General features: G+C 49.5%; 1 protein-coding gene across 1 annotated transcript in view; it reads left to right on the forward strand.

The window, feature by feature from the left end:
• The first annotated feature begins 538 nt into the window (after positions 1–538).
• The window catches only part of LOC147978666 (uncharacterized), a 69,786-nt gene continuing 42,945 nt past the window's right edge, over positions 539–27,379 (forward strand). Inside the window, exon 1 of the mRNA XM_087514843.1 lies at positions 539–553. Coding sequence (XP_087370969.1) covers positions 539–553 — 15 coding nt within the window. The remainder of the gene's footprint in view (positions 554–27,379) is intronic.

Here is a 27,379-nt window from a genome sequence, read left to right on the forward strand (position 1 = left end):
CGCCCTCAGACGCGCATATTTTAAAAAAACATTTGACGATTTCGTTTAAACACGACTAAATTTTGGCTAAATTCGGAATATATTAAAATGTTCGGCGGTATATAGCAAATATAACTAAAACAGAAAGTCGCTGAACGCCGAGTAGTCGCCGCCGCCGTCGTCGTCGTCGGACTTCTCCTCCTTGATGCGGCCGTCCCTCGTGGATCCCTGACCGGCGTCCCTAACGCAGACTGGTGGCGGCGGCGCGTCATCGTTGTCGCTATCCTCGATGACGACGACTCTTCCTTCGTCGCGGCCCCAGCGGCGCTGCTCGAACCGCGCCAGGGCGGCGCGCTGGCGCTCCCTCGCCATCTTCAGGGAGTCCTTGCGCGCCCATTCCAGGGCTGCGTCGTCGTCGAGCTCTGCGTCGCCGTGCTCCGTCTTCATGGCGGGGAGACCCGGCTCCGTCTTCACCGGCGCGAGCCCCGGCTCCGTCTTTGGCTTGACGAAGCGCGGAGAAGCCGACGAGGAGGCGCGCCGACCGCCCTCGTTGATGACGATGCCGGCGCTGCGCGTGCGTCGGCCGAGCGGCGTCTCCGCCGCGGGCTCGGCCTTGACGCCGAGCAGCGCCGGAGAGCCGTAGGAGTGGGAAGAGGAATGGGAGGAGGACGACGAGGAGGAGCCGAACCTCCTAGGCCAGCGGCGGGTCGTTGTTGCCCTCGAGGTGCGTCAGCACGCCCTCGAGCGTGCGACCGGTGACGCCCCACCACAGGTGGCGCCTGAGGGAGTCCTGGATTAGGGGGTCCTCGGACAGCCGGACTATATCCTTTGGCCGGACTGTTGGATTATGAAGATACAAGATTGAAGACTTCGTCTCGTGTCCGGGTAGGGACTCTCCTTTGCGTGGAAGGCAAGTTTGGCAATTCGGATATGTAGATCTCCTCCCTTGTAACCGATTCTGTGTAACCCTAACCCCCTCCAGTGTCTATATAAACCGGAGGGTTTAGTCCGTAGGAGGACAACAATCATAATCATAGGCTAGCTTCTAGGGTTTAACCTCTACGATCTCGTGGTAGATCAACTCTTGTAATACTCATATCATTAAGATCAATTAAGTAGGAAGTAGGGCATTACCTCCATAGCAAGGGCCCGAACCTGGGTAAACATTGTGTCCCCCGCCTCCTGTTACCATCCGCCTTAGACGCACAGTTCGGGACCCCCTACCCGAGATCCGCTAGTTTTGACACCGACATTGGTGCTTTCATTAAGAGTTCCACTGTGTCATCACCATAAGGTTTGATGGCTCCTTCGATCATCGGCAACGATGCGATCCAGGGTGAGGTTTTTCTCCCCGGTCAGATCTTCGTATTCGGCGGCTTTGTACTGCGGGCCAACTCGCTTGGCCATCTGGAGCAGATCGAGAGCTACGCCCCTGGCCATCAGGTCAGATTTGGAAGCTTGAACTATACTGTCGACATCCACGGAGACTTGATCTTCGATGGATTCGAGCCCATGTTAGGTGCGCCGCACAGTCACGACGAGCATGACTTAGCTCTGCCGCCGGACGGTGTTCGGGAGATCACACCTGTGGCTACTCCGGCCCCCAATCCGGAGCAGATCGTGCCGTCCGAGAACGGGTGGATGGACCCCGCCACAGAGGCCGCACACCCAGCGGCGATAGAGCTGAATACTGACATCACCTCCTATGAGACCTGTGTTGCCGGACCCTTGGATTCATCCCCGACCACACGCTCCGAACCGCCTGCGTCCGTGCCTATCGAATCTGATTGGGCACCGATCATGGAGTTTACCTCCGCGGACATCTTTTAGCACTCGCCCTTGGGCGACGTGCTAAATTCATTGAGGTATCTCTCCTTGTCAGGAGACCCTTGGCCAAACCGTGTCCGGCTTAAGTGGGAAGCGGACGACGAAGAAATTCGTCCCCCACCCACCACCCACTTAATAGCGACTTTCGACGACTTAACCGACATGCTTGATTTCGGCTCCGAAGACATCGACGGTATGGACTATGATGTAGGAGAAGAACAAGAACCACCGCCCACAGGGTGCTGGACTGCCACCTCTTCATCTGATATATACATGGTGGACACCCCCAAAGAAAGCGACGGCAATAAGGCAATGGAGGATAATCCCCTCGAGAAGCAATCTAAGCACCGGCGTCATCGGTGCCGCTCTAAGCCCCGCCATAGCAAAAGCAGCGATACCAGCACAAGAGACAATAACGCTGCGGATAGCGCCGAAGACGAAGACAATCCCCTCCAGCCAGGCCTCGAGCGGGAGGATGGGCAAGCTAGCCCTAAGGAACAGGCAGCAGACGTGGAATCAGAGGATGACAATTACATGCCTCTCTCTGAAAGCAAGGTGAGCCTCGCGATGAAGAATTTATCGTGCCTGAGGATCCCGCCGAATAGGAGCGCTTCAAGCACCGGCTTATAGCCACAGCAAAAAGCCTGAAGGAAAAAGCAACAGCAGCTTCAAGCTGACCAAAATCTGCTAGCGGATAGATGGACTGAGGTCCTGGTGCCCGAGGAATACGAACTTGAGCGCCCAAACAAAAGTTACCCAAAGCGCATGTTTCTACCCCAACTCGAGGAGGAAGCATTAAAGCCCACGCTCCCAGCGTATGATGCGGCTGACCGACCACCTCGTGGCCGAGACAAAGCGGCATATCAGGCCGAAGTCCAGCCCGCACCCCGTCGCCAGCTAAACAAAAATACCAAGGCCCGGGGTAATACGCAGGACCTGCGAGACGTATTGGAAAACAAGGCAGGACATGCAAGATCGATCTACGGATCACGGGGTCGCGCCCCAACGCGTGACCACGACCGTCACGCCGGATATACTAAAAGCAAATCCGGCCGGGCCGAATACAGCAGACAAGACTCGTATGAACTGCGTCGTGATATAGCCCGGCACAGAGGCGCCGCACACCCCTATGCTTCACTGACAAAGTACGGATCACGAATTCCCAAAAGGTTTTAAACCCGTGAATATTGAATCATATGATGGCACAACAGACCCCGCGGTATGGATCGAAGATTTCCTCCTCCATATCCACATGGCCAGCGGTGACGATCTACATGCCATCAAGTACCTCCCATTAAAACTCAAAGGACCTGCTCGGCATTGGCTCAATAGCCTGCCAGCAAACTCCATTGGCAGTTGGGAGAATTTGGAGGACGCATTCCTTGACAACTTTCAGGGCACTTATGTGCGACCACCGGATGCCGATGACCTGAGTCACATAACCCAACAGCCAGGGGAATCAGCCAGGAAATTCTGGACTCGGTTCCTAACTAAAAAGAACCAAATCGTTGACTATCCGGATGCCGAGGCCTTAGCGGCATTTAAGCAACATCCGCGACGAGTGGCTCGCCCGACACCTCGGCCAAGAAAAGCCGAAGTCCATGGCAGCCCTCACGACACTCATGACCCGCTTTTGTGCGGGCAAGGATAGTTGGCTGGCTCGCAGCAACAACACATCAAGAAACCCTGGCAATTCAGATGCCAAAGATAGCAACGGCAGGCCACGTCGCAACAGACACAAACGTCGTAACAACGGCGACAACGCCGAAGACACAACAGTTAATGCCGGATTCAGTGGCTCTAAATTCGGTCAGCGGAAAAAGCCGTTCAAAAGAAGCAATCCGGGCCTGTCCAGCTTGGACCGCATACTCGATCGTTCATGTCAAATTCATGGCACCCCTGATAAACCAGCCAACCACACCAATAGAGAATGCTAGGTGTTCAAACAGGCCGGCAAGTTGAATGCCGAAAACAAGGAAAAGGGGCTGCATAGCAATGACGAGGAGGAGCCCCGGCCGCCGAACACAGGAGGACAGAACAAATTTCCTCCCCAAGTGAAAACGGTAAACATGATATACGCAACCCATATTCTCAAGCGGGAACGGAAGCGTGCACTGAGGGACGTCTATGCGATGGAGCCAGTCGCCCCAAAGTTCAACCCATGGTCTTCTTGTCCGATCACCTTCGATCGCAGGGACCACCCCACCAGTATCCGTCATGGCGGTTCTGCCGCATTGGTCCTTGACCCCATCATTGACGGATTTCACCTCACTCGAGTCCTTATGGACGGTGGTAGGAGCCTGAACTTGCTTCATCAGGATACAGTGCACAAAATGGGTATAGACCCCTTGAGGATCAAACCCACCAAAACCACCTTTAAAGGTGTCATCCCAGGTGTAGAGGCATGTTGCACGGGCTCAATAACACTGGAAGTAGTCTTCGGATCTCCGGACAACTTCCGAAGCGAGGAGTTAGTCTTCGATATTGTCCTCTTCCGCAGTGGCTATCATGCACTGTTCGGACGAACCGCATTTGCCAGATTCAATGCGGTACCGTATTATGCATACCTCAAGCTCAAAATGCCAGGACCTCGCGGGGTTATAACAGTTAATGGAAACACAGAACACTCGCTCCGCACGGAGAAGCACACTGCGGCCCTTGCAGCAGAAGCGCAAAGCAGCCTCATGAGGCAAACCGCCAATTCGACGAAAAAGACCCCGGACACCTTTAAGCGAGTCCGGAGTACCCTGCAAGAGGATCGCTAGGCACGTTTAGAGCTCTCCTAGCAATTCGGCCTCCGTCCTAGTCCCAGTCAAGCGGCGAAATTTGCGCCGCGCGTACATAATTACGCACTCAAGATACCATGGGCATAGGTGGAGGCACGGCCATGGCACGGCCCACAATGCGTCTCAACCGCTTCAGGACCCGTATACCTTTAACATTTTCTTCCTTTCAGGCCCCTATTCTCTGAAGGCCCTCTCCGATCGTCTGATTATCGGACCCGTCACGGGAAAGAAACACCAAGGAAGCAAGAAGCTTTGACGTACAAGGGAATCCTCAGGTGGTCTGTGATAACGATCGATATACCTGTTTTGCATACCCACACGCAGCTTGACCTTGGATAGGACATGTCAAATAGTCCTATTTTTTACTTATTGCACTACATGTATGCATACGCTTTGACGTATCATTTAAATAACAATATACAGCATCAGCTCATTATTGCATTCCTTTATCTTTTTTTCCTGTCTGCTTACTTACGACAAGTCGCACCCATACATTCTGATACGACCAGTGCGCCAGGGGCTTCAGTATACCCCATAACACGACATGAAAAGTCCGAACACTTTCGACAGTGCGGCACCCCGAACTTATACCATTATATGCATCAGCTCCGAATCATGTCTTGGCTCAATAGTTGGGTTTGCCCGGCTCCCATATTTTGGTACCTTACATTCCGCTATATTGGCTAAGGTAGCACTGGGAGAACTACTGCGATTGTGTCCCGGTTCTTCCGGACGAGCACCTCAGTAGAGAAAGCCGAAAACTGACTGTCATGATGCGGCGAGAGCTGGCCGCTGTTCGAGAGGTCTCAAATACTTAAAGATTTTTTCCACTTCGGGCGAGGAGTCAGCCTTGTCCGATTTAGGCGTACATAGCTCCCCAAGTTCGGCCTTCCGAATACTAGGGGCTTCGCCAAAATTTAAAATTGTAGACTTCTATGGCTAAGTGAGAGTGATAAAGCTTTATAGTCCGATTGCCTAGCTCGTTGTGCTGAACAACTCCTTCTAAGGACACAAAACTGGGATAAAGAGTGGTCAGGTTTATCCCGAACACCTCAGTACTAGTTACATGGGGGCAGAAGCCGACGACTGGCTCAAATTTTATAAACGGCCGCACAGAAGGTAATATTTTAAATCAACAAGCGTTACATAGTGCACATGAACTTGTTTCACATTACAGGATCACATGAGTACATTCATTCAAATATTAGATCCTTAGCACATTCCTCTGCCACAAGGCGAGGACCCTTCAGGACACTGTCATAATACTTTTCGGGGTGGCGATGCTCCTTGCCCTCCGGCGGCCGCTCCTTCACCAGCTTTTCGGCATCCATCTTCGCCCAGTGCACTTTCACCCGGGCAAAAGCCCTGTGCGCACCCTCAATACAGACGGACCGCTTTATGACTTCAAACCGTGGGCAGGCATTCACAAGCCACCTTACCAGGTCGAAATAGCTGCCAGGCAGGGGCTCGCCAGGCCACATCCGGACTATGAGGCCCTTCATGGCCAGTTCGGCCGCCTTGTGAAGCTCGACCAGTTGCTTCAACTGGTCGCTCAAGGGCATCGGATGTTTGGTCCCAGTATACTGAGACCAGAACAACCTCTCCGTCGGGCTCCCTTCCTTGACCCCATAGAACTCCGCGGCATCCGACACACTGCTGGGTAGATCCGTGAACGCTCCTGGAGAGCTCCAAATTCAGGTAAGTAAAAGGAAAGTTTCCTTCACATGCTTGCTTTGCATAATGAATTCCTTACCCGCCGCTATCTTCCTGATCACCTCAATTTCCTGGAGGGCCCTTTGGGCTTCGGCCTTGGAATTTTGTGCGTTCTCGAGGGCCTTCGCACGCTCGGACCCTTGCGTCCTAGAGTCACCCTCCAAGGACTCGTACTTCTTGACAAACTACTGGAGCTCTTGCTGAACCTCGCCGACTCGGGCCTCTTGCTTCTCACGCTCGATGCGCTCCTTGGCCGCTTTGCCTTTGGCCTCGGACAACGCCTTCTTTAGGGTCGCCACTTCGGTCGTGGCCCCTAGCAAAATTCATGACGATCCTGTGATCTAACAACCAGTTTCCTTTTTTATCAATAAACAGACGAGGTATCACTTACCTTTGTTCTCTTCGAGCTGCCTCTTGGTAAGGCCGAGCTCTTCCTCAGATCGCTCAAGGTCCCGCTTCAGTGCGGAGGCCTCCGCCGTGTGAGCGGCAGCGGCCAGCAGTGAAGCCTGCTTATTCACATAGACATATTCTGATTAGACTCCTGTGATTATTATTTGATCCTTTGTTCGGACTTTCTTCCGAACACCAAACAGAGCATCAGGGGCTACTGTCTATGCTGTAACATTTTCTCATAATTTGATTACTTACCTCAAAGCCTGTTAGGAGGCTGGCACATGCTTCAGTCAGTCCGCTTTTGGCGGACTGAATATTCTTGACCACCGCACTCATGATAGTGTGGTGCTCTTCGTCAATGGAAGCGTCGCGAAGCGCTTCCAACAAATTTTCCGATGCCCCTGGATGGACAGAGGCCATCGGCACAGTCTTGCTGCCCCCGGCATTAGAGCCCATGGGAGTCTTTCCCCTCGTGCACCCAACATCCAGAATGTCTCCTTGGGGCGCTTCCGGACTGTCTCCCCTTGGTTTGGTACCCTTTGAGAAAGCACCTCGACGTCGTCCGTAGGGCGGGAGGAGGAGGCGGTCGGGAGTGAATCGTTGTTCATCTCCGACGGGCCCAAAGACTCATCCGAAGAGGATACGTCGATACGAGCTTTGGAGGGGCTGCATGATCATCTTCGGCATGATAAGAAGTAATAAAATAAAACATACCAAGAATTATTACGGTATCCGGATACTTACGACTTCGCTAGGGGCTTGTCCCTGGGTAACCAATCCTCGTCGCTAAAAGCGGCTGCCGTGGAGCAGTCGGGAAGGAGAGTCCTTCCCTTCTTGGACCCTTCGGCTTCCCCTGACAGGGCGGCCTTCCTTTTCTTGTGTCCCCGGCTGGGGGGAGAACTTTCCTCCTCCTCCTCCTCCTCCTCATTTTCATGGGAGGAGGGTGCCTCGGTGTTATTGGATGATGAGTCCGATACGACCTTGCGCCGGAGACCTTTTCTGGTCCCTGTGGCCTTCTTCTTGGCCTTCTTCTCCGACGCCTCATAGGGCACTGGAACCAGCATCTCCATTAAGAGAGCACTTGCTGGATCCTCGGGCAGTGGGGCCAGACAATCGATCCGCTCTGCTGTCGCGACCCATTCCTATTAAATGGCGGGGAGGCTTAGATCCCCCACATGATTATACAGGGGAAAGAAACGTCTTATGAGATATAAGAAGCTTACCGGATTGGCAGGGCGCTTTGCGCTGAGTCCGCGATCCTCGATAAGGGGAGGAGGTACCTCGTAGGACTTGAACAGCACCCTCCAGATGTCCTGGTGTGTCGTGTCAAAGAGCTCTCGCAGCGTCTGGTGCTTAGCCTGGTCGAACTCCCACATATTGAATGCCCGTCTTTGACACGGGAGGATCCAGCGGAAGAGCATGACCTGGACCATGTTGACAAGCTTGATTTTCTTTCTTATCATGTTTTTAACACTGTTCTGGAGTCCGGTCAGCTCCACCGATGAACCCCAGGATAGGCCCTTCTCTTTCCAGGAGGTGAGCCGCGTGGGGATGCCGGATCGAAATTCGGGGCCGCCACCCAATTGGTGTCACGCGGCTCGGTGATGTAGAACCACCCCGATTGCCACCCCTTCACTGTCTCCACATAGGAGCCTTTGAGCCAGGTGACGTTGGGCATTTTTCACACCATGGCGCCTCCGCACTCCTCTTGCTGGATGACCACCACCTTCGGTTTAACGTTGAAGGTCTTCAGCCACAGGCCGAAGTGGGGCTTGATGCGGAGGAAGGCCTCGCACACGGCGATAAACGCCGAGATGTTGAGGATGAAATTGGGGGCCAAATCATGGAAGTCCAGCCCGTAGTAGAACATGAGCCCGCGAAAAAATGGGTGGAGGGGAAATCCCAGCCCGCGGACGAAATGGGTAAGGAATACAACCCTTTCGTAGGGTTCGGGGGTAGGGACGATCTGCCCCGCATCTGGGAGCCGGTGCGCGATATCTGCGGCTAGGTATCCGGCTTCCTGGAGCTTCATAATGTTCTCCTCCATAACAGACGAGACCATCCACTTGCCTCCCGCTCCGGACATGTTTGGAGTGGTTTTGCGGAAAAAATGTGAACTTGGGCGCTGGGGCACGAGTGCGCAAGAATGGATGGGCAGGGAAGAAGAAGGCGTGGGTGAAAATGAGGAGTCATTGTCCCTTTATAAGGGCGGAAGAAGCTATGCGCCTCCCCACCTGCCTGGTAAACTCGCTTATTCCCCAAGCGCCATAATTGACAGCGCGGTTGGGTTACCCACACCCATATTGATGAGAATCCCGTGATAAGGGGACACAATCTCTGCTTTGACAAGATGTGCCAAGAAAACCGTCTCGCAATATGTGTAGTAGCTGGTTGAGAAAAATGGTTCGAATAATGACCGGGCCATGGCGTGATGTCATGTTATGAAAAGTTGTTAGCAGATTAGATTTGTGAAATATTATACTCTCTACGGTGGTATGTGGAATTTGTTTTGCAGAGCCGGACACGATCCTTGTGTTCAAAATCTTCTATGGAGTATTCGGAGAAGGAACCCGCATTGCAATGTCGAAGACAATCTACGCGCCCGACTCATCGTCATTGAAGCCTGGTTCACGGGCTACTAAGGGAGTCCTAGATTAGGGGGTCCTCGGACAGTCGGACTATATCCTTTGGCCGGACTGTTGGATTATGAAGATACAAGATTGAAGACTTCGTCCCGTGTCCGGGTAGGCACTCTCCTTTGCGTGGAAGGCAAGCTTGGCAATTCGGATATGTAGATCTCCTCCCTTGTAACCGACTCTGTGTAACCCTAAACCCCTCCGGTGTCTATATAAACCGGAGGGTTTAGTCCGTAGGAGGACAACAATCATAATCATGGGCTAGCTTCTAGGGTTTAGCCTCTATGATCTCGTGGTAGATCAACTCTTGTAATACTCATATCATCAAGATCAATCAAGCAGGAAGTAGGATATTACCTCCATCGCATTATGGGCTATTATTACACATTATGTCACAATACTTATGCCTATTCTCTCTTATTTTACAAGGTTTACATAAAGAGGGAGAATGCCGGCAGTTGGGATTCTGGGCTGGAAAAGGAGCAAATATTAGAGACCTATTCTTCACAGCTCCAAAAGTCCTGAAACTTTACGGAAGTCATTTTCAGAATATATAAAAAATAATTAGCGCAAGAAGTTCCGGAGGGGGGGCCACACCCTGCCCACGAGGGTGGGGGCGCGCCCTACCCCCCTGGGCGCGCCCCCCTACCTCGTGGGCCCCTTAGTGGCCCTATGATGCCCATCTTCTGCTATATGGAGTCTTTCGATGAGGAAAAAATCATAAGCCAGCTTTCGGGACGAGGCTCCGCCGCCATGAGGCGGAACCTTGGCGGATCCAATCTAGGGTCAGGCGGAGCTGTTCTACCGGGGACACTTCCCTCCGGGAGGGGGAAATCATCGCGATCGTCATCATCAACGATCCTCTCATCGGGAGGGGGTCAATCTCCATCAACATCTTCACCAGAACCATCTCCTCTCAAACCCTAGTTCATCTCTTGTATCCAGTTCTTGTCTCTAAGTCCGGGATTGGTACCTGTGGGTTGCTAGTAGTGTTAATTACTCCTTGTAGTTGTTGCTAGTTGGTTTATTTGGTGGAAGATCATATGTTCAGATCCTATATGCATATTAATACCCCTATGATTATGAACATGAATATGCTTTGTGAGTAGTTACGTTTGTTCCTGAGGACATGGGAGAAGTCTTGCTATTAGTAGTCATGTGAATTTGGTATTCGTTCGATATTTTGATGAGATGTATGTTGTCTCTCCTCTAGTCGTGTTATGTGAACGTCGACTACATGACACTTCACCATTATTTGGTCCTAGAGGAAGGCATTGAGAAGTAATAAGTAGATGATGGGTTGCTAGAGTGACAGAAGCTTAAACCCTAGTTTACGCGTTGCTTCGTAAGGGGCTGATTTGGATCCATATGTTTCATGCTATGGTTAGGTTTACCTTAATACTTTTGTTGTAGTTGTAGATGCCTGCAATAGAGGTTAATCATAAGTGGGATGCTTGTCCAAGTAAGGATAATACCAAAGCACCGGTCCACCCACATACCAAATTATCAAAGTACCGAACGCGAATCATATGAACGTGATGAAAACTAGCTTGACGATAATTCCCATGTCTCCTCGGGAGCGCTTTTCTCTATATAAGAATTTGTCCAGGCTTGTCCTTTCCTACAAAAAGGATTGGGCCACCTTGCTGCACTTTATTTACTTTTGTTGTTGCTCATTACCAATTATCTTATCACAAAACTATCTGTCACCTATAGTTTCAGTGCTTGCAGAGAATACCTTGCTGAAAACCGCTTATCATTTCCTTCTAGTCCTCGTTGGGTTCGACACTCTTACTTATCGAAAGGACTACGATATATCCCCTATACTTGTGGGTCATCAAGACTCTTTTCTGGCGCCGTTGTCGGGGAGTGAAGCGCCTTTGGTAGGTGTTATTTGGTAAGGAAAAATTTATATAGTGTGCTGAAATTTACTTTCACTTGTTACTATGGAAAGTAATCCTCTGAGGGGCTTGTTCAGGGTATCTTCACCCCGACCAGAAGAACAAAGAGTTGATCCTCAACCTATTGAACCTACTAAAAATGAAAATGTCTACTTTGAGATTCCTTCGGGTATGATAGAAAAACTGCTAGCTAATCCTTTTGCAGGAGACGGAACAATGCATCCTGATGAGCACCTAATATATGTGGATGAAGTTTGTGGATTATTTAAGCTTGCAGGTGTGCCCGATGATGTTATTAAGAAGAAGGTCTTCCCTTTATCTTTGAAGGGAGATGCATTGACATGGTATAGGCTATGTGATGATATGGGATCATGGAACTACAAACGATTGAAATTGGAATTTCATCAGAAGTTTTATCCTATGCATCTTGTTCATCGTGATCGCAATTATATATATAATTTTTGGCCTCGTGAAGGAGAAAGCATCGCTCAAGCTTGGGGAGGCTTAAATCAATGTTATATTCATGCCCCAATCATGAGCTTTCGAGAGAAATGATTATTCAAAATTTATATGCTCGGCTTTCTGATAACAATCGCACCATGCTCGATACTTCTTGTGCTGGCTCTTTTATGATGAAGACTATTGAATTCAAATGGGATTTATTGGAAAGAATTAAATGCAACTCTGAAGATTGGGACCTCAACGAAGGTAAGAAGTCAGGTATGACACCTAAGTTTGATTGTGTTAAATCTTTTATGGATACCGATGTTTTCTGTAAATTTAGCACTAAATATGGACTTGACTCTGAAATAGTAGCTTCTTTCTGCGAATCTTTTGCTACTCATGTTGATCTCCCTAGGGAGAAGTGGTTTAAATATCATCCTCCCATAGAAGTAAAAGTAGCTGCACCTATTAAAGTTGAAGAAAAGACTGTCACTTATAATGACTGATAACCCACAAGTATAGGTGATCGCAATAGTTTTCGATAAGTAAGAGTGTCGAACCCAACGAGGAGCTAAAGGTAGAACAAATATTCCCTCAAGTTCTATCGACCACTGATACAACTCTATGCACGCTTGACGTTCGCTTTACCTAGAACAAGTATGAAAATAGAAGTACTTTGTAGGTGTTGTTGGATAGGTTTGCAAGATAATAAAGATTACGTAAATAAAAAGTAGGGGCTGTTTAGATAAAGAAACAATAAAGTAAATATAGCGAGTGTGGAAAAGTGGTGGTAGGAGTTGCGAAATTGTCCCTAAGCAATTGACTAGTTTAGTAGACCGATAGCAAGTATCATGTGGGAGAGGCCCCTGCTAGCATGTCATCCCTTACTTGGAATTCTATGCACTTATGATTGGAACTACTAGCAAGCATCCGCAACTACTAACGTCCATTAAGGTAAAACCCAACCATAGCATTAAGATATATTGGTCCCCCTTCAATCCCGTATGCATCAATTTCTATGCTAGGTTGAAGCTTCTGTCACTCTTGCCCTCCAATACATAGTCCTATCAACATACAACAAACCCTAGGGTGTGATCCACGCGCGCAATAATATTATGGGCACCAAAGGACAGCAACATAACCACAAGCAAATTAAATCAATCATAGCAATTCATCAACCACCGATAGGACAACGAAAATCTACTCAGACATCATAGGATGGCAACACATCATTGGATAATAATATGAAGCATAAAGCACCATGTTCAAGTAGAGGGTACAACGGGTTGCGGGAGAGTGGGCCGCTGTAGATAGAGGGGGGAAGGTGATGGAGATGTTGGTGAAGATGGAGGAGGTGTTGGTGAAGATCGCGGTGATGATGATGATGGCCACGGCGCTGTTCCGGCGCCACCGAAGGAGAGGGGGAGAGGGGCCCCCTTCTTCCTCTTCTTCCTTGACCTCCTCCCTAGATGGGAGAAGGGTTTCCCCTCTGGTCCTTGGCCTCCATGGCATGGGAGGGGCGAGAGCCCCTCTGAGATTGGATCTATCTCTCTATTTCTCTCTGGTTCTGCGTTCTGTTCTGGCTCTGTTTCACTGTTTCGTATATATATGAAGATCCGTAACTCCGATTGGCCTGAAACCTTCGCCGTGATTTTTTTACGAATATTAGCTTTCTTGCGGAAAAATAAGAGCGTCAACCGCCTTACGGTGGGCTCACGAGGGTAGGGGCGCGCCCTAGGGGGGGGGCCCTGCCTCGTGACCGCCTCGGGCACTGGTTCGCGTTGATTTTCCTTCCGAATTTTCCATATTTTCCAAAAATAAGCTCCGTCCATTTTTATCCCGTTTGGACTCCGTTTGATATGGATATTCTGCGAAACCAAAAACATGCAACAGACAGGAACTGGCACTGGATCAATATGTTAGTCCCAAAAATAGTATAAAAAGTTGCCAAAAGTGTATGAAAGTTGAATAATATTGGCATGGAACAATCAAAAATTATAGATACGACGGAGACGTATCAGCATCCCCAAGCTTAATTCCTGCTCGTCCTCGAGTAGGTAAATGATAAAAAGATAATTTTTTATGTGGAATGCTACCTAGCATAATCTTGATCATATGTATAATCATGGCATGAATATTAAGACACGAGTGATTCAAAGCAATAGTCTATCCTTTGACATAAAAATAATAATACTTCAAGCATACCAACCAAGCAATTATGTCTTATTGAAATAACATAGCCAAAGAAAGCTCATCCCTACAAAATCATACAGTCTGGCTATGCTACATCTTCACCACACAAAGCATTCACATCATGCACAACCCCGATGACAAGCCAAGCAATTGTTTCATACTTTTGATGTTCTCAAACCTTTTCAACTTTCACGCAATACATGAGCGTGAGCCATGGACATAGCACTATAGGTGGAATAGAATATGATGATGGGGGTTATGTGGAGAAGACAAAAAAAGGAGAAAGTCTCACATCAACTAGGCGTATCAATGGGCTATGGAGATGCCCATCAATAGATATCAATGTGAGGAGTAGGGATTTCCATGCAACGGATGCACTAGAGCTATAAGTATATGAAAGCTCAAACTGAAACTAAGTGGGTGTGCATCCAACTTGCTTGCTCATGAAGACCTAGGGCATTTGAGGAAGCCCATCGTTGGAATATACAAGCCAAGTTCTATAATGAAAATTCCCACTAGTATATGAAAGTGATAACTCAAGAGACTCTCTATATGAAGAACATGGTGCTACTTTGAAGCACAAGTGTGGTAAAAGGATAGTAACATTGCCCCTTCTCTCTTTTTCTCTCATTTTTTTATATTTCCCTTTTTTATTATTTTTTTGTTTTTTGGTGGGCTTCTTTGGCCTCTTTTTTTATTTGGGCTTCTTTGGCCCCTTTTATTTTTTGTAAAGTCCGGATTCTCATCCCGACTTGTGGGGGAATCATAGTCTCCATCATCCTTTACTCACTGGGGAAATGCTCTAATAATGATGATCATCACACTTTTATTTACTTAAAACTCAATATTACAACTCGATAATAGAACAAAGATATGACTCTATATGAATGCCTCCGGCGGTGTACCGGGATGTGCAATGATCTAGCGTAGCAATGACATCAAAAAACGGACAAGCCATGAAAACATCATGCTAGCTATCTTACGATCATGCAAAGCAATATGACCATGAATGCTCAAGTCATGTATATGATGGTGACGGAAGTTGCATGGCAATATATCTCGGAATGGCTATGGAAATGCCATGATAGGTAGGTATGGTGGCTGTTTTGAGGAAGATATAAGGAGGTTTATGTGTGATAGAGCGTATCGTATCACGGGGTTTGGATGCACCGGCGAAGTTTGCACGAACTCTCGAGGTGAGAAAGGGCAATGCACGGTACCGAAGAGGCTAGCAATGATGGAAGGGTGAGAGTGCGTATAATCCATGGACTCAACATTAGTCATAAAGAACTCACATACTTATTGCAAAAATCTATTAGTCATCGAAACAAAGTACTACGCGCATGCTCCTAGGGGGATAGATTGGTAGGAAAAGACCATTGCTCGTCCCCGACCGCCACTCATAAGGAAGACAATCAATAAACACCTCATGCTCCGACTTCGTTACATAACGGTTCACCATACGTGCATGCTACGGGACTTGTAAACCTCAAAACAAGTATTTCTCAATTTCACAATTACTCGACTAGAATGACTCTAATATCACCATATTTATATCACAAAACTATTGCAAGGAATCAAACATATCATATTCAGCGATCTACAAGTTTATGTAGGATTTTATGACTAACCATGTGAATGACCAGTTCCTGACATCTCTCTAAATAGATATAAGTGAAGCACGAGAGTTTAATTCTTTCTACAAAATATATGCCCACGCTCTGACAAATATAAGTGAAGCAAAAGAGCATTCTACAAATGGCGGTTGTCTAAGTGAAGAGAAACAGGCAATCCAAACTTCAAATGATATAAGTGAAGCACATGAAGCATTCTATAAAGCCATACTCAAAAGATATAAGTGAAGTGCAAAGAGCATTCTATAAATCAACCAAGGGCCATCTCATACCAGCATGGTGCATAAAAGAAAAGTGAAAACTAAATGCAAAAGATGCTCCAAGATTGCACATATCGCATGAACGAAACGAATCTGAAAACATACCGATATTTGTTGAAGAAAGAGGGGATGCCTCCCCAGCATCCCCAAGCTTAGGCGCTTGAGTCTCCTTGAATATTTACTTGGGGTGCCTCGGGCATACCCAAGCTTGAGCTCTTGCCTCTCTTCCTTCTTCTCACATCGAGACCTTCTCAATCATCGAACACTTCATCCACACAAAACTTCAACAGAAAACTCGGTAAGATCCATTAGTATAATAAAGCAAATCACTACTCTAAGTACTGTTGCAAACCAATTCATATTTTGTTTTTGCATTGTGTCTACTGTAATATAACTTTTTCATGGCTTAATCCGCTGATATAAATTGATAGTTTCATCAAAACAAGCAAACTATGCATCAAAAACAGAATCTGTCTAAAACAGAACAGTCTGTAATAATCTGAACATTCACCATACTTCTGATACTTGAAAAATTCTGCCAAAATTAGGAAAAATAAAAAAATTGTACAGCAAGACATTGAAAGAGAATCAGAACCATTTGACATTCCATCTAAAAATGTAAAATCGCGCACTACAGCCAAAGTTTCTGTCCTGCACCGTACAAACCATCAAGCAAATGTAAACATCCTAAAGGCAAACCTTGGCACATTATTTTTATAATACAATGGAATTGTACAAGTAGATAATTATTTTTATTGAAAATTTTCTGTAATCAAGATTCACAAAGTTTCCATGAGCATGAACAAAGTTCAAGGCTAGTCTCCCACTTCAACAATGCTTGTCTTTCTCACTTTCGCTTTCCTATTTGAAAAAGTTTTGGGTTCCCCTCTTTATTTTTGTTGTTTTTAAACTATATGAAAGCAGTCAACAGAAATAAATGACTCTCTAAAACTTCCGGGTTGTCTCCCAGGCAGCGCTTTCTTTAAAGCCATTAAGCTAGGCATATAGTGCTCAAGTAGTGAATCCACCCGGTGATGAGGCTATGTACCTAGGGTAGGGGCACGGACCCGTCCTAAGAGCCCTGCCCAAGGACATCCTTAGAAGAAGTCATCTTTCAATCGACTTGAAGGTACCCACTCAACGGGTTCAAGACACTCGACCAAGAAGCTACCACTCGACCACAAAGCCAACCACTCGACTGCCAGGAGATCTAAAGTCACTCCGCAGGCAAACGGTCGGTCATTAAATAGTCTTTATGGTCATCATAGCACTTTATTAGGGGCGTTACCAGTAACGCCCAACCTTAATGTACCTTAAACCCTGCATTACTGAGGGCAAGAGAGGGCTGGCGAACTCTATATAAGCCACCCCCCTCCTCAGTAGCAAGGGTTCGCACCCCTGTTATTCACACACCTATAATCCAATCGACCGCCTCCGGGCACCGAGACGTAGGGCTGTTACTTCCTCCACGAAGGGCCTGAACTCGTACATCTTGGTGTGTTTACAACTTCTCCATAGCTGAGATCTAGCCTCTCCATACACACCCCCTACATCACTGTCAGAGTTAGAACCACGACAGTTGGCGCCCACCGTGGGGCTCGAACCCACGACCACAAGGTTAAGAGCCTAGTTGGAGAAGTTGCGATTTTTCCGATCACTTTGATCATGGTTTCATGCGGAGTTTTGGTGGAGGGCCGCGAGATCCGTCTCGACGCGCTCACATTCATCGCCGACGACTCCGCTTGGCTTCAGGAGGCTCCACTCGACATCGACGCGCTCCCCGCCCGCGGTGCGACGCACTTCCGCGCATGCGTTCGTGGCGTCCTCCTGCGGCAACCGTCGACCCAGTATCGGTCGGCCCCCGTGCCATCTCCCCGCCCTGTCTCCCACCAGCGCAAGAGCTCCGGTCGGTCGAGACTTCAGAGGTGGGTGAGGCATGCCGTGGCTCGCCAGTCGGCCGCCCCACAAGTCGCGGCAATCGAGCCCGACGAATCCCTCTGCGGCCTGTTCGACCTGTCGACTAGCTCCACGGAGACCGCACCTGAGTGCGACAGCAGCGACCCAACGGCTGAGGTTCTGGCGGTCGATGGAACACACAGTCCTCCCGGTTTCCCTCGCACTGATGGAGGCGCGGGTGGGGGAGAGCCGTCGCATCCCCACGATGAGTATCTCCCCGAACCTCTCACGTCACTGCAGCGAGATGAGCTTCGCTGCCGGAACAAGGATGCACTCCACACTCCTATCGTCGGAGAAACCCCCAAGGCCCGGGCCTTGGAGGACGCGCGCTTGGCTAACTTGGCTGAGCGCACACGACTGGAGAATCTCCAGCGAATACTCGACGAGCAGGCGCGTCAGCGAGCTCCCGAGTCCAGTCGACGTCAGCTCTTCCCGCCGACACAGGTATATCGAACCCCAGTTTAGAATTTGGCCGCCGCGGCCCGTATAGCAGAATCGATCCAGCCCTCCCAGTCAGAGGCTGGCAGGGGCTTGTTGCAGATCAGAGAGTTGCTCCGGGCGGCGGGAAACCAGAATTCCGCTGTTTCTTAGTCACGGAATAGGATCCACAGTCGATCCGTTACAACGGATACACTCCAGTCGGCTCACAGCCCGAGATCGCCCCCGAGGCGTGAGGGACATGGAGACCGGCACGATCAGTGCAGAAGAAATGAGCAGTATGATCACCGATTCGATCGTGATGATCGACGTCGAGTGCCAACCCCTCCTCCGAGGAGTGGGTCGTATGCGCCTCGGCAGCGAGATGACAGACGCCCTCATAGTGTTGGGCGGAGGATTCCAGTCGACCCCAGGGACCCAGGCTTTGATGCGAGATCCATCCTCGTTCAAGGTCTGGTTGACAGGAACAGAGCTCATCGAGAAGGCCGCGACAGAGATACGCCTGCCAGCAGCAGAGTACATGCTTCGGGGCCAGAGTGTTTCAGTCGAGCCATCAGAGCCGCAGTGATTCCTCCCAACTTCAGGTTGGCGACGGGAGTCAGCAAGTTCACCGGTGAGTCTAAACCTGACACTTGGCTTGAAGATTACAGAGTGCTGTACAGATTGGCAGTGGCAATGATGAGGTGGCTATGAAGCATTTGCCTCTCATGTTAGAGGGCTCAGCCAGAGCATGGCTAAATCAGTTGGCACCCAGCAGCATCTACACTTGGGAGGACCTCTCCCGAGTGTTTGTCACAACCTTTGAGGTAACATGCAAGCGACCTGCAGGCCTTACACAATTGTAGTCTTGCGTGCAGAAACCGAATGAAACTCTGAGGGATTACATCCAGAGGTGGATCACATTGCATCACACAGTTGAGAATGTACCAGATCATCAAGCAGTTTGCGCCTTTAAAGAAGGCGTTAAGTACAGAGAATTGAATCTGAAGTTCGGTCGAACTGGAGAGATGTCTCTGAATCGGATGATGGAGATTGTCACCAAATACGCTAATGGTGAAGATGAAGATCAACTCCGGAGTGGCAAGCACAAGGCAGTCGCCCAAGAAACCGGAGGAAACTCCAGTCGGAAACAGAAGTGGAAGGCCGAGCCAGCCGCCCCTGGGGAGGCCCTGGCCGTAACTCAGGGAAAATTCAAGGGAAAACCCAAGGGGCCCTGGAAACCCAAGAAAGTCAAGGATCAAGATGGAAATGATGTTTTGGATCTGCCATATCACATCCACACCAAGAAAGATGAAGAGGGTAATTTTATTTACCCAAAGCATACCACTCGACAGTGCCGGCTCCTAATCCAGCAGTTTCAGGGCAAGCAGTCCAAAGATAAGGAAAAGGAGTTGGACAGAGTTGAGGACAAGGAAGATAGTGACGACGGATACCCCCAAGTCAATTCCACCCTGATGATTTTTGCTGATGTCGAAACCAAAAGTCGACTGAAAGTCATTAACCGTGAGGTGAATATGGTTGCTCCAACAACACCCAGTTACCTGAAATGGGAGGCAAGCTTTGGTGGTCGACCCAGTTGTCGAAGGCACTCGACTGACCAAAGTCCTGATGGATGGTGGCAGTGGCCTGAACATACTGTATGTTGAAACATTGAAAGGGATGGGCATTCCGATGTCCAGGCTCAGTACCAGTAACATGAGCTTTCACGGAGTCATTCCTGTGAAGAAAGCCGAATCACTCGGCCAGATTGCTCTTGATGTGGTTTTCGGTGATTCAAAGAATTACCGCAAGGAAAAGTTGACATTCGAGGTTGTGGACTTCCAAAGTGCTTATCATGCCATTTTGGGCAGACCAGCTTACGCACGCTTCATGGCTCGACCATGTTATGTGTATCTCAAATTGAAGATGCCTGGTCCCAAAGGTGTGATCACTGTTACAGGCAATCGGAAGAAGGCAGAAGAGTGTTTTCAGAAAGGCTCAAAGATTGCTGACGCTCAGATGGCAATGGTTGAGCTACAAGAGTATCAGAAAACTGCAGATCCGAGTGAGTTGCTACGAGCTAAGAAGCCCGCTTTAGAATCAGCTTTTCAGTCGTCCGGCGAAACAAAGCCAGCCCACATTCACCCGACCGACCCCAATGCTGCCCCGACTCACATCTCAACGACGCTCGACTCCAAATAGGAAGAAGCGCTCGTCCAGCTCCTCCGTGAGAACTGGGACATCTTCGCATGGAAACCCTCTGACATACCTGGAGTTCCCAGAGAGCTGGCTGAGCACCGTCTACAAGTCGACCCAAAATTCAAGCCTGTGAAAGAACATCTTCGACGGTCCGCCGTCCAGAAGAAGAAAGCTATTGGCGAGGAGGTGGCTCGGCTCTTAGCAGCGGAGTTCATCCAAGATATTTACCACTCCGAGTGGCTCGCCAATGTCGTCATGGTCCCCAAGAAGGACAAGTCACTTCGCATGTGCATTGATTTTAAACATATCAATCGGGCCTGCCCGAAAGATCATTTTCCTCTCCCTCGCATCGACCAAATAGTTGACTCGACCGCGGGGTGCGAGAGATTGTCTTTTCTAGACGCCTATTCCGGGTACCATCAGATCCGTCTGTATGGACCCGATGAGGTCAAAACGGCTTTCATCACTCCATTCGGATGCTTCTGTTACGTCACCATGCCGTTCGGCCTCAAGAATGCTGGAGCCACGTTCATGAGGATGATTCAGAAGTGTTTACTCAGTCAAATCAGTCAGAATGTGGAGGCGTACATGGATGATATTGTGGTCAAGTCACGGAAAGGTTCCGACCTGCGGGCTGACCTTGCTGAAACCTTTGCCAACCTCGGGGAGGTATGATATCAAACTCAATCCATCAAAGTGCACATTCGGAGTTCCAGGTGGAAAGTTACTCGGTTTTCTCGTTTCCGAACGGGGGATCGACGCCAACCCTGAAAAAATTGGTACCATACTCCGGATGAAGCGTCCTGTGCGTGTGCACGATGTCCAAAAGCTTACATGCTGCTTGGCCGCTCTAAGTCGATTCATTTCTCGTCTCGGTGAAAAGGCGTTGCCTCTTTACCGACTGATGAAGAAGTCTGACAAGTTCGAGTGGACTCCAGAAGCTGATGCAGCATTTGCAGAGCTCAAAGCTCTGCTCTCCACCCAGCCGGTGCTTGCTGCCCCAATCAGCAAAGAGCCTCTGCTGCTTTACATTGCAGCCACAGGACAAGTTGTCAGTACAGTACTTACGGTCGAGCGGGAAGAAGAAGGAAAGGCCTTCAGAGTTTAGCGCCCAGTTTATTATGTGTCTAAAGTTTTGACCCCTTCAAAACAAAGATATCCTCATTACCAGAAGCTTGTGTATGGGATTTATATGACCACGAAGAAGGTTGCACATTACTTCTCTGACCACTCCATTACAGTCGTCAGCGACGCCCCACTGTCAGAGATTCTGCACAACAGAGATGCAACTGGTCGAGTGGCTAAGTGGGCGATTGAACTCCTTCCCTTGGATATCAGGTTTGAAGCAAAGAAGGCTATCAAGTCCCAAGCAATCGCAGATTTCGTCGCCGAGTGGATTGAACAGCAACTTCCGACTCAAGTTCACTCGGAGCACTGGAGCATGTTCTTCGATGGATCTAAGATGCTGAATGGTTCCGGTGCTGGGGTAGTATTAGTCTCCCCCCGAGGAGATAAGCTCAGATACGTTCTACAGATTCACTTTGATTCCTCCAATAATGAAGCAGAATATGAAGCACTTTTGTATGGGTTGCGCATGGCCATTTCACTCGGCGTCCATCGCCTCATGGTCTATGGCGACTCAGATTTGGTGGTTAATCAAGTGATGAAGGAGTGGGACGTTAGAAGTCCGGCAATGACTGGTTTTTGCAATGCAGTGAGAAAGTTAGAAAAGAAATTCGAGGGGTTAGAGCTTCATCACATCCCCCGACTGAAAAATCAGGCGGCTGACGATTTGGCAAAGATAGGCTCCAAGAGAGAAGCCATTCCCAGCAACGTGTTCCTAGAGCACGTCCACTCGCCGTCAGTCCAAGAAGATCATTTTACAGAAGAAGCCCCGTAGCCGAAAAGTGCCACAGATCCGACTGAAGTCGAAGTCCCTGCTGTGGTCGACCTAATCATGGAAGTCTTGACAATCACTCCCGACTGGACGATACTGTACATCGCGTATATCCTAAGGAAAGAACTCCCGGAGGACGAGGAAGAGGCTCGATAGATCGTCCGCCGATCCAAGGCCTTCACAGTCATAAAGGGACAGTTGTATAGAGAAAGCGCGACTGGAATCGGCCAGAAGTGCATAACACCAGAAGAGGGTCAGATAATCCTTGATGATATCCACTCGGGAACCTGTGGTCACCATGCGTCTTCTCGGACCATTGTGGCTAAAGCATACCGAGCGGGATTCTACTGGCCAAGAGCAAATGAAATGGCAAAGGAGATAGTCGACAAGTGTGGAGGGTGCCAGTTCTACTCCAACATGTCACACAAGCCTGCGTCAGCCCTGAAGACCATTCCACTCGTCTGGCCCTTTGCTGTTTGGGGACTGGACATGGTTGGTCCACTGAGAACAGGCAGGAGCGGTTTCACACATGTGCTTGTGGCAGTCGACAAGTTTACCAAATGGATTGAAGCTAAGCCTATCAAGAATCTTGATGCTTGCACCGCTATCAGTTTCGTCAGGGGGTTAACATTCAGATATGGAGTCCCGCACAGCATCATCACTAACAATGGGTCAAACTTTGATTCGGACAAGTTCAGAGCTTTTTGAGCCTCTCAAGGCACACAAGTCGACTACGCATCGGTCGCCCACCCCCAGTCGAACGGACAAGCTGAAAGGGCAAATGGTCTGATTCTCAAAGGACTAAAGCCCTGGCTGATGCGTGATCTCAAGCACGCAGCGGGCACTTGGGTCGACGAGCTTCTGTCAGTTCTGTGGGGATTGAGGACCACCCCAAATCGGTCGACTGGAAGAACTCCATTCTTTCTGGTTTATGGAGCCGAAGCAGTTCTGCCGAGTGATCTTCTTCACAATGCACCCCGAGTCGAACTTTATACCGAAGATGAAGCAAAACAAGCCCGGCAAGACGTAGTCGACCTCCTAGAAGAAGAGAGGGAAATGGCCATGATCAGATCGACCATTTATCAGCAAGACTTGCGTCGATTCCACGCCAGAAATGTGAAGAGTCGAGCCTTCCAAGAAGGAGATTTGGTCCTCCGAGTGGATCAACAGAAACCACACAAGCTTGCTCCTACTTGGGAAGGCCCTTTCATCGTCACCAGAGTCCTCCACAATGGAGCGTATCACCTCTACAATGTTGACCGCCAGATCGACGAGCCGCGAGCTTGGAATGCGGAACTGCTCCGCCCCTTTTACACTTGAGTTCTCCCTCGGACGAGATGTAATAAGAAAAACTTCTGCAGTTCATTTTTATCAAAGACAAGAGTGTTCCAATAATTGCTGTCACTTTTGTTTGCATACGAAATCCCCCAGTGGGTGACTTAGCTGCGAATCCGTTTCGCCTAAGTTTGAAAAATCCTACCGAGTGGCGAGCCAGACTCCCACTCGGGGGTTTAGCTGTAGCCCAATGCTCGCCTAAGTGTTTTGAAATCCTACCGAGTGGAGAGCAAACCTCCCACTCAGGGGCTTAGCTGCAGCCCAGTGCTCACCTAAGTGTTTTGAAATCCTACCGAGTGGAGAGCAAACCTCCCACTCGGAGGCTTAGCTGCAGCCCAGTGCTCGCCTAAGTGTTTTGAAATCCTACCGAGTGGAGAGCAAACCTCCCACTCGGAGGCTTAGCTGCAGCCCAGTGTTCGCCTAAGTGTTTAAAAATCCTACCGAGTGGAGAGTAAACCTCCCACTCGGAGGCTTGGCTGCAGCACAGTGCTCGCCTAAGTGTTTAAAAATCCTACCGAGTGGAGAGCAAACCTCCCACTCGGGGTCTTAGCTGCAGCCCAGTGCTCGCCTAAGTGTTTAAAAAAAATCCTACCGAGTGGAGAGCAAACCTCCCACTCGGGGGCTTAGCTGCAGCCCAGTGTTCGTCTAAGTTTGAAAAATCCTACCGAATGGCGAGCCAGACTCCCACTCGGGGGCTTAGCTGCAGCCCAGTGCTCGCCTAAGTGTTTAAAAATCCAACCGAGTGAGAGCAAACCTCCCACTCAGGGGCTTAGCTGCAGCCCAGTGCTCGCCTAAGTGTTTAAAAATCCTACCGAGTGAGAGCAAACCTCCCACTCGGGGGCTTAGCTGCAGCCCAGTGCTCGCCTAAGTGTTTAAAAATCCTACCGAGTGGCGAGCCAGACTCCCACTCGGGGGCTTAGCTGCAGCCCAGTGCTCGCCTAAGTGTTTAAAAAATCCTACCGAGTGGCGAGCCAGACTCCCACTCGGGGGCTTAGCTGCAGCCCAGTGCTCGCCTAAGTGTTTAAAAAATCCTACCAAGTGGCGAGCCAGACTCCCACTCGGGGGCTTAGCTGCAGCCCAGTGCTTGCCTAAGTGTTTAAAAATCCTACCGAGTGGCGAGCCAGACTCCCATTCGGGGGCTTAGCTGCACCCCAGTGCTCGCCTAAGTGTTTAAAAATCCTACCGAGTGGAGAGCAAACCTCCCACTCGGGGGCTTAGCTGCAGCCCAGTGCTGGCCTAAGTGTTTAAAAATCCTACCAAGTGAGAGCAAACCTCTCACTTGGGGGCTTAGCTGCAGCCCAGTGCTCGCCTAAGTACAGGACACAACCCAATCCGCAAAGAGTTACGCCACAAATACAAGGTTATTCCGAGTGAAGATCAAGTTCCACTCGACGGATCAAACCATAAAGATATTCAATGAGAAATCAAGTTCAGATAAGGCCTAAAGGTCCCAGACCTCAGATCAAAGTACTCGAGCCCTCGGCTCGGCAGAGTTTAACGGTTACAAATCCACTCGGCATTCCGAGGCAAATTTAAAGTGAAGCATAAAAGTTTTTATTCCTCAAGCGGAGGGCTGGAAGGGGCGATGAACTCGTCCAAGTCGATCCCGTCTGCAATACGAGTAACAGCAACGATGAAAGTCTCCATGAAGTCTTGAAAGCTGTGCATCCTGGTATTGGCAACTTGAATGGCGGCCAGCTTTTCTTCTCACGCCTCCTTGCAATGGACGCGGACCAGAGACAGAGCGACATCAGCACCGCATCTAACAGAAGATTTCTTCCATTCGGCCACTCGACCCGGGACTTCATTAAGGCGAGCCATCAGGGACTCGAGGTCGTTCTGAAGCGTCGTCCCAGGCCAGAGTGACGTGTTGATCTGCGACATCGCAACCTTCAGCCGGGCAAGATAGTCAACAACGCTGGTAACACGAGACTCCAGTCGGAGCACGTTCATAGCATCCTCGTCCTTCATGAGAGAATTGGCGGGGTCCAAGCCTGGCTCCACTCGACTGGTTTCCTCTTCGAAGCTCTAGCAGAATTCTGCGAACATGATTCAAGAATAAGACAGTGACCCTACACGGGCTTGGTAACTGGAAGACAGTCGGGTCGGAGCAACTACCTTCGAGCATGACGAACAGCTTCTTGGCGAGTCCACCAAGATAAGCCTCCAGATCGTTCACCTTCCCCGCTAGCTCACCCGCCTTGTCGTGCAAAGCCATGTTGTCGTTCTTCAGTCGGCTGACCTCTTGATTGGCTATCTCGAGAGCAGCTTTCAGTCTGGAGTTCTCCTGCTCAAGAGTTCCGACCGAAGCCAGTTTCTCTTCTGCAAGCTTCGTTTTGCTCGAAGCCTCCTTCTGCGCTTTGGCAAGATCTCGATCCTTCTTCTTCAAAGCTTCCTGCAGTTTATCTATAGAACATCGAGTGAGCTCAACATCAAGAACGGGCAAGAAAGAAAAGTCACTTGTCAAGAGTGTGAAACCTCTCCAGCCATACCTTTTGCTTCTTCTTGCGCCTTCTACAGGTTCTCTTGAGCAAGCTTCAAGTCAAGGTTGAGTTGGATCTGTTTGTTCTCCAACTCAGTATAGAGAGCCACAAGTCCACAGGATTTCTGCAAAATTCAGTCGACAGAGGTCCAAGATAAGTTGCTTCCGAGTAACCAAGAGACAATGATGACGCTTCTAAGACTACAGCTGAATCAAAAACATTCAACAGTAGTCTCGGGGGCTACACCCAATGGGTGCACTCAGCATGCCCCCACTGGTTTTGCAAAAAAAAAATCGACTGCCCGCAGTCGACCGGATACAGTTTCACTCGACATGGCCTGACCAGACCGAGTGAAGAAGTGCAACTACTGCAACACAATATAAAGACTATAGTCGACTACCAGCAGTCCACCGTAGTCTCGGGGACTACACCCAGTGGGTGCACTAAGCGTGCCCCCACTCGTCCAAGACTTAACAGACACACCCAGTGGGTGTATAGATTTAAAGATCTTCAGAAAAGAGATTCTTCAGACAACATACCCTAACAGAACAAGCAGTGAATCGACTGACCTGGACGTTACTCTGAAGAGCTGAACTCGCGTCATAAGCTGCTTGGCTGGCTTCTCGAACCACCTTGACCTGCTCCATCATGATCCCTGCCTGGCGTACAGCTTCCTTAGCTGCATCCACTTGGTCATCAGGGACGTGGTGTGTGGCGAAGAGCGAAGGCGGATCCGCAGTCGACATCGAGGGCCGCACACTCGTCAGAGGAATGGCGAAAGTCACAGAAGCCCGAGTGGTCTCACCACCGTCTCGAGCTGCAGCCTCAGGTGCCGGAGTGGATTGGGGGGTCTTGCCAGCCAACGCCCTCCTGTTCCTTCTCATTCTCAGCGGCACGTCGTCGTCGTCATCCGGGAGGTCGATAACATGAGGAGGAGCTACAAGAAAAAATTCAATCGACCAGAGTTGCAATAAATGTCCAGTCGACTCAAGGCAGAACATCAGTAATCATACCAGGGTTGGAGGTAACAGCATCCTCCATCTCTTGATCGTCGTCCTTGGCGGAGAGCTCAGAAGTAGCAGCACTGCAAATCTCGAAAGTTAGTTAGTTGGCTCAACGAATCGACCAAGGATCTGTCCACGGTCGACAAAGGAAAACAAGTTTTATTATTACCCAGAAATGGTGGGGACAGTCATCTTCATCTTGGGTAGAGCCTTGGGCGGCTTGGACGACGTCGCGCGTGGGTGCTTGGGAGCCTTTTCGGTCGGCGTAGGGGAAGAGGTCCGAGGGCGTTTCGACGACTGCCCAACAGGAGCAGTCGCCTTA

Source organism: Triticum urartu, chromosome 3A, assembly GCF_056163025.1.
Source record: "Triticum urartu cultivar PI428250 chromosome 3A, HENAU_Tu73, whole genome shotgun sequence".
NCBI lineage: Eukaryota > Viridiplantae > Streptophyta > Magnoliopsida > Poales > Poaceae > Triticum > Triticum urartu.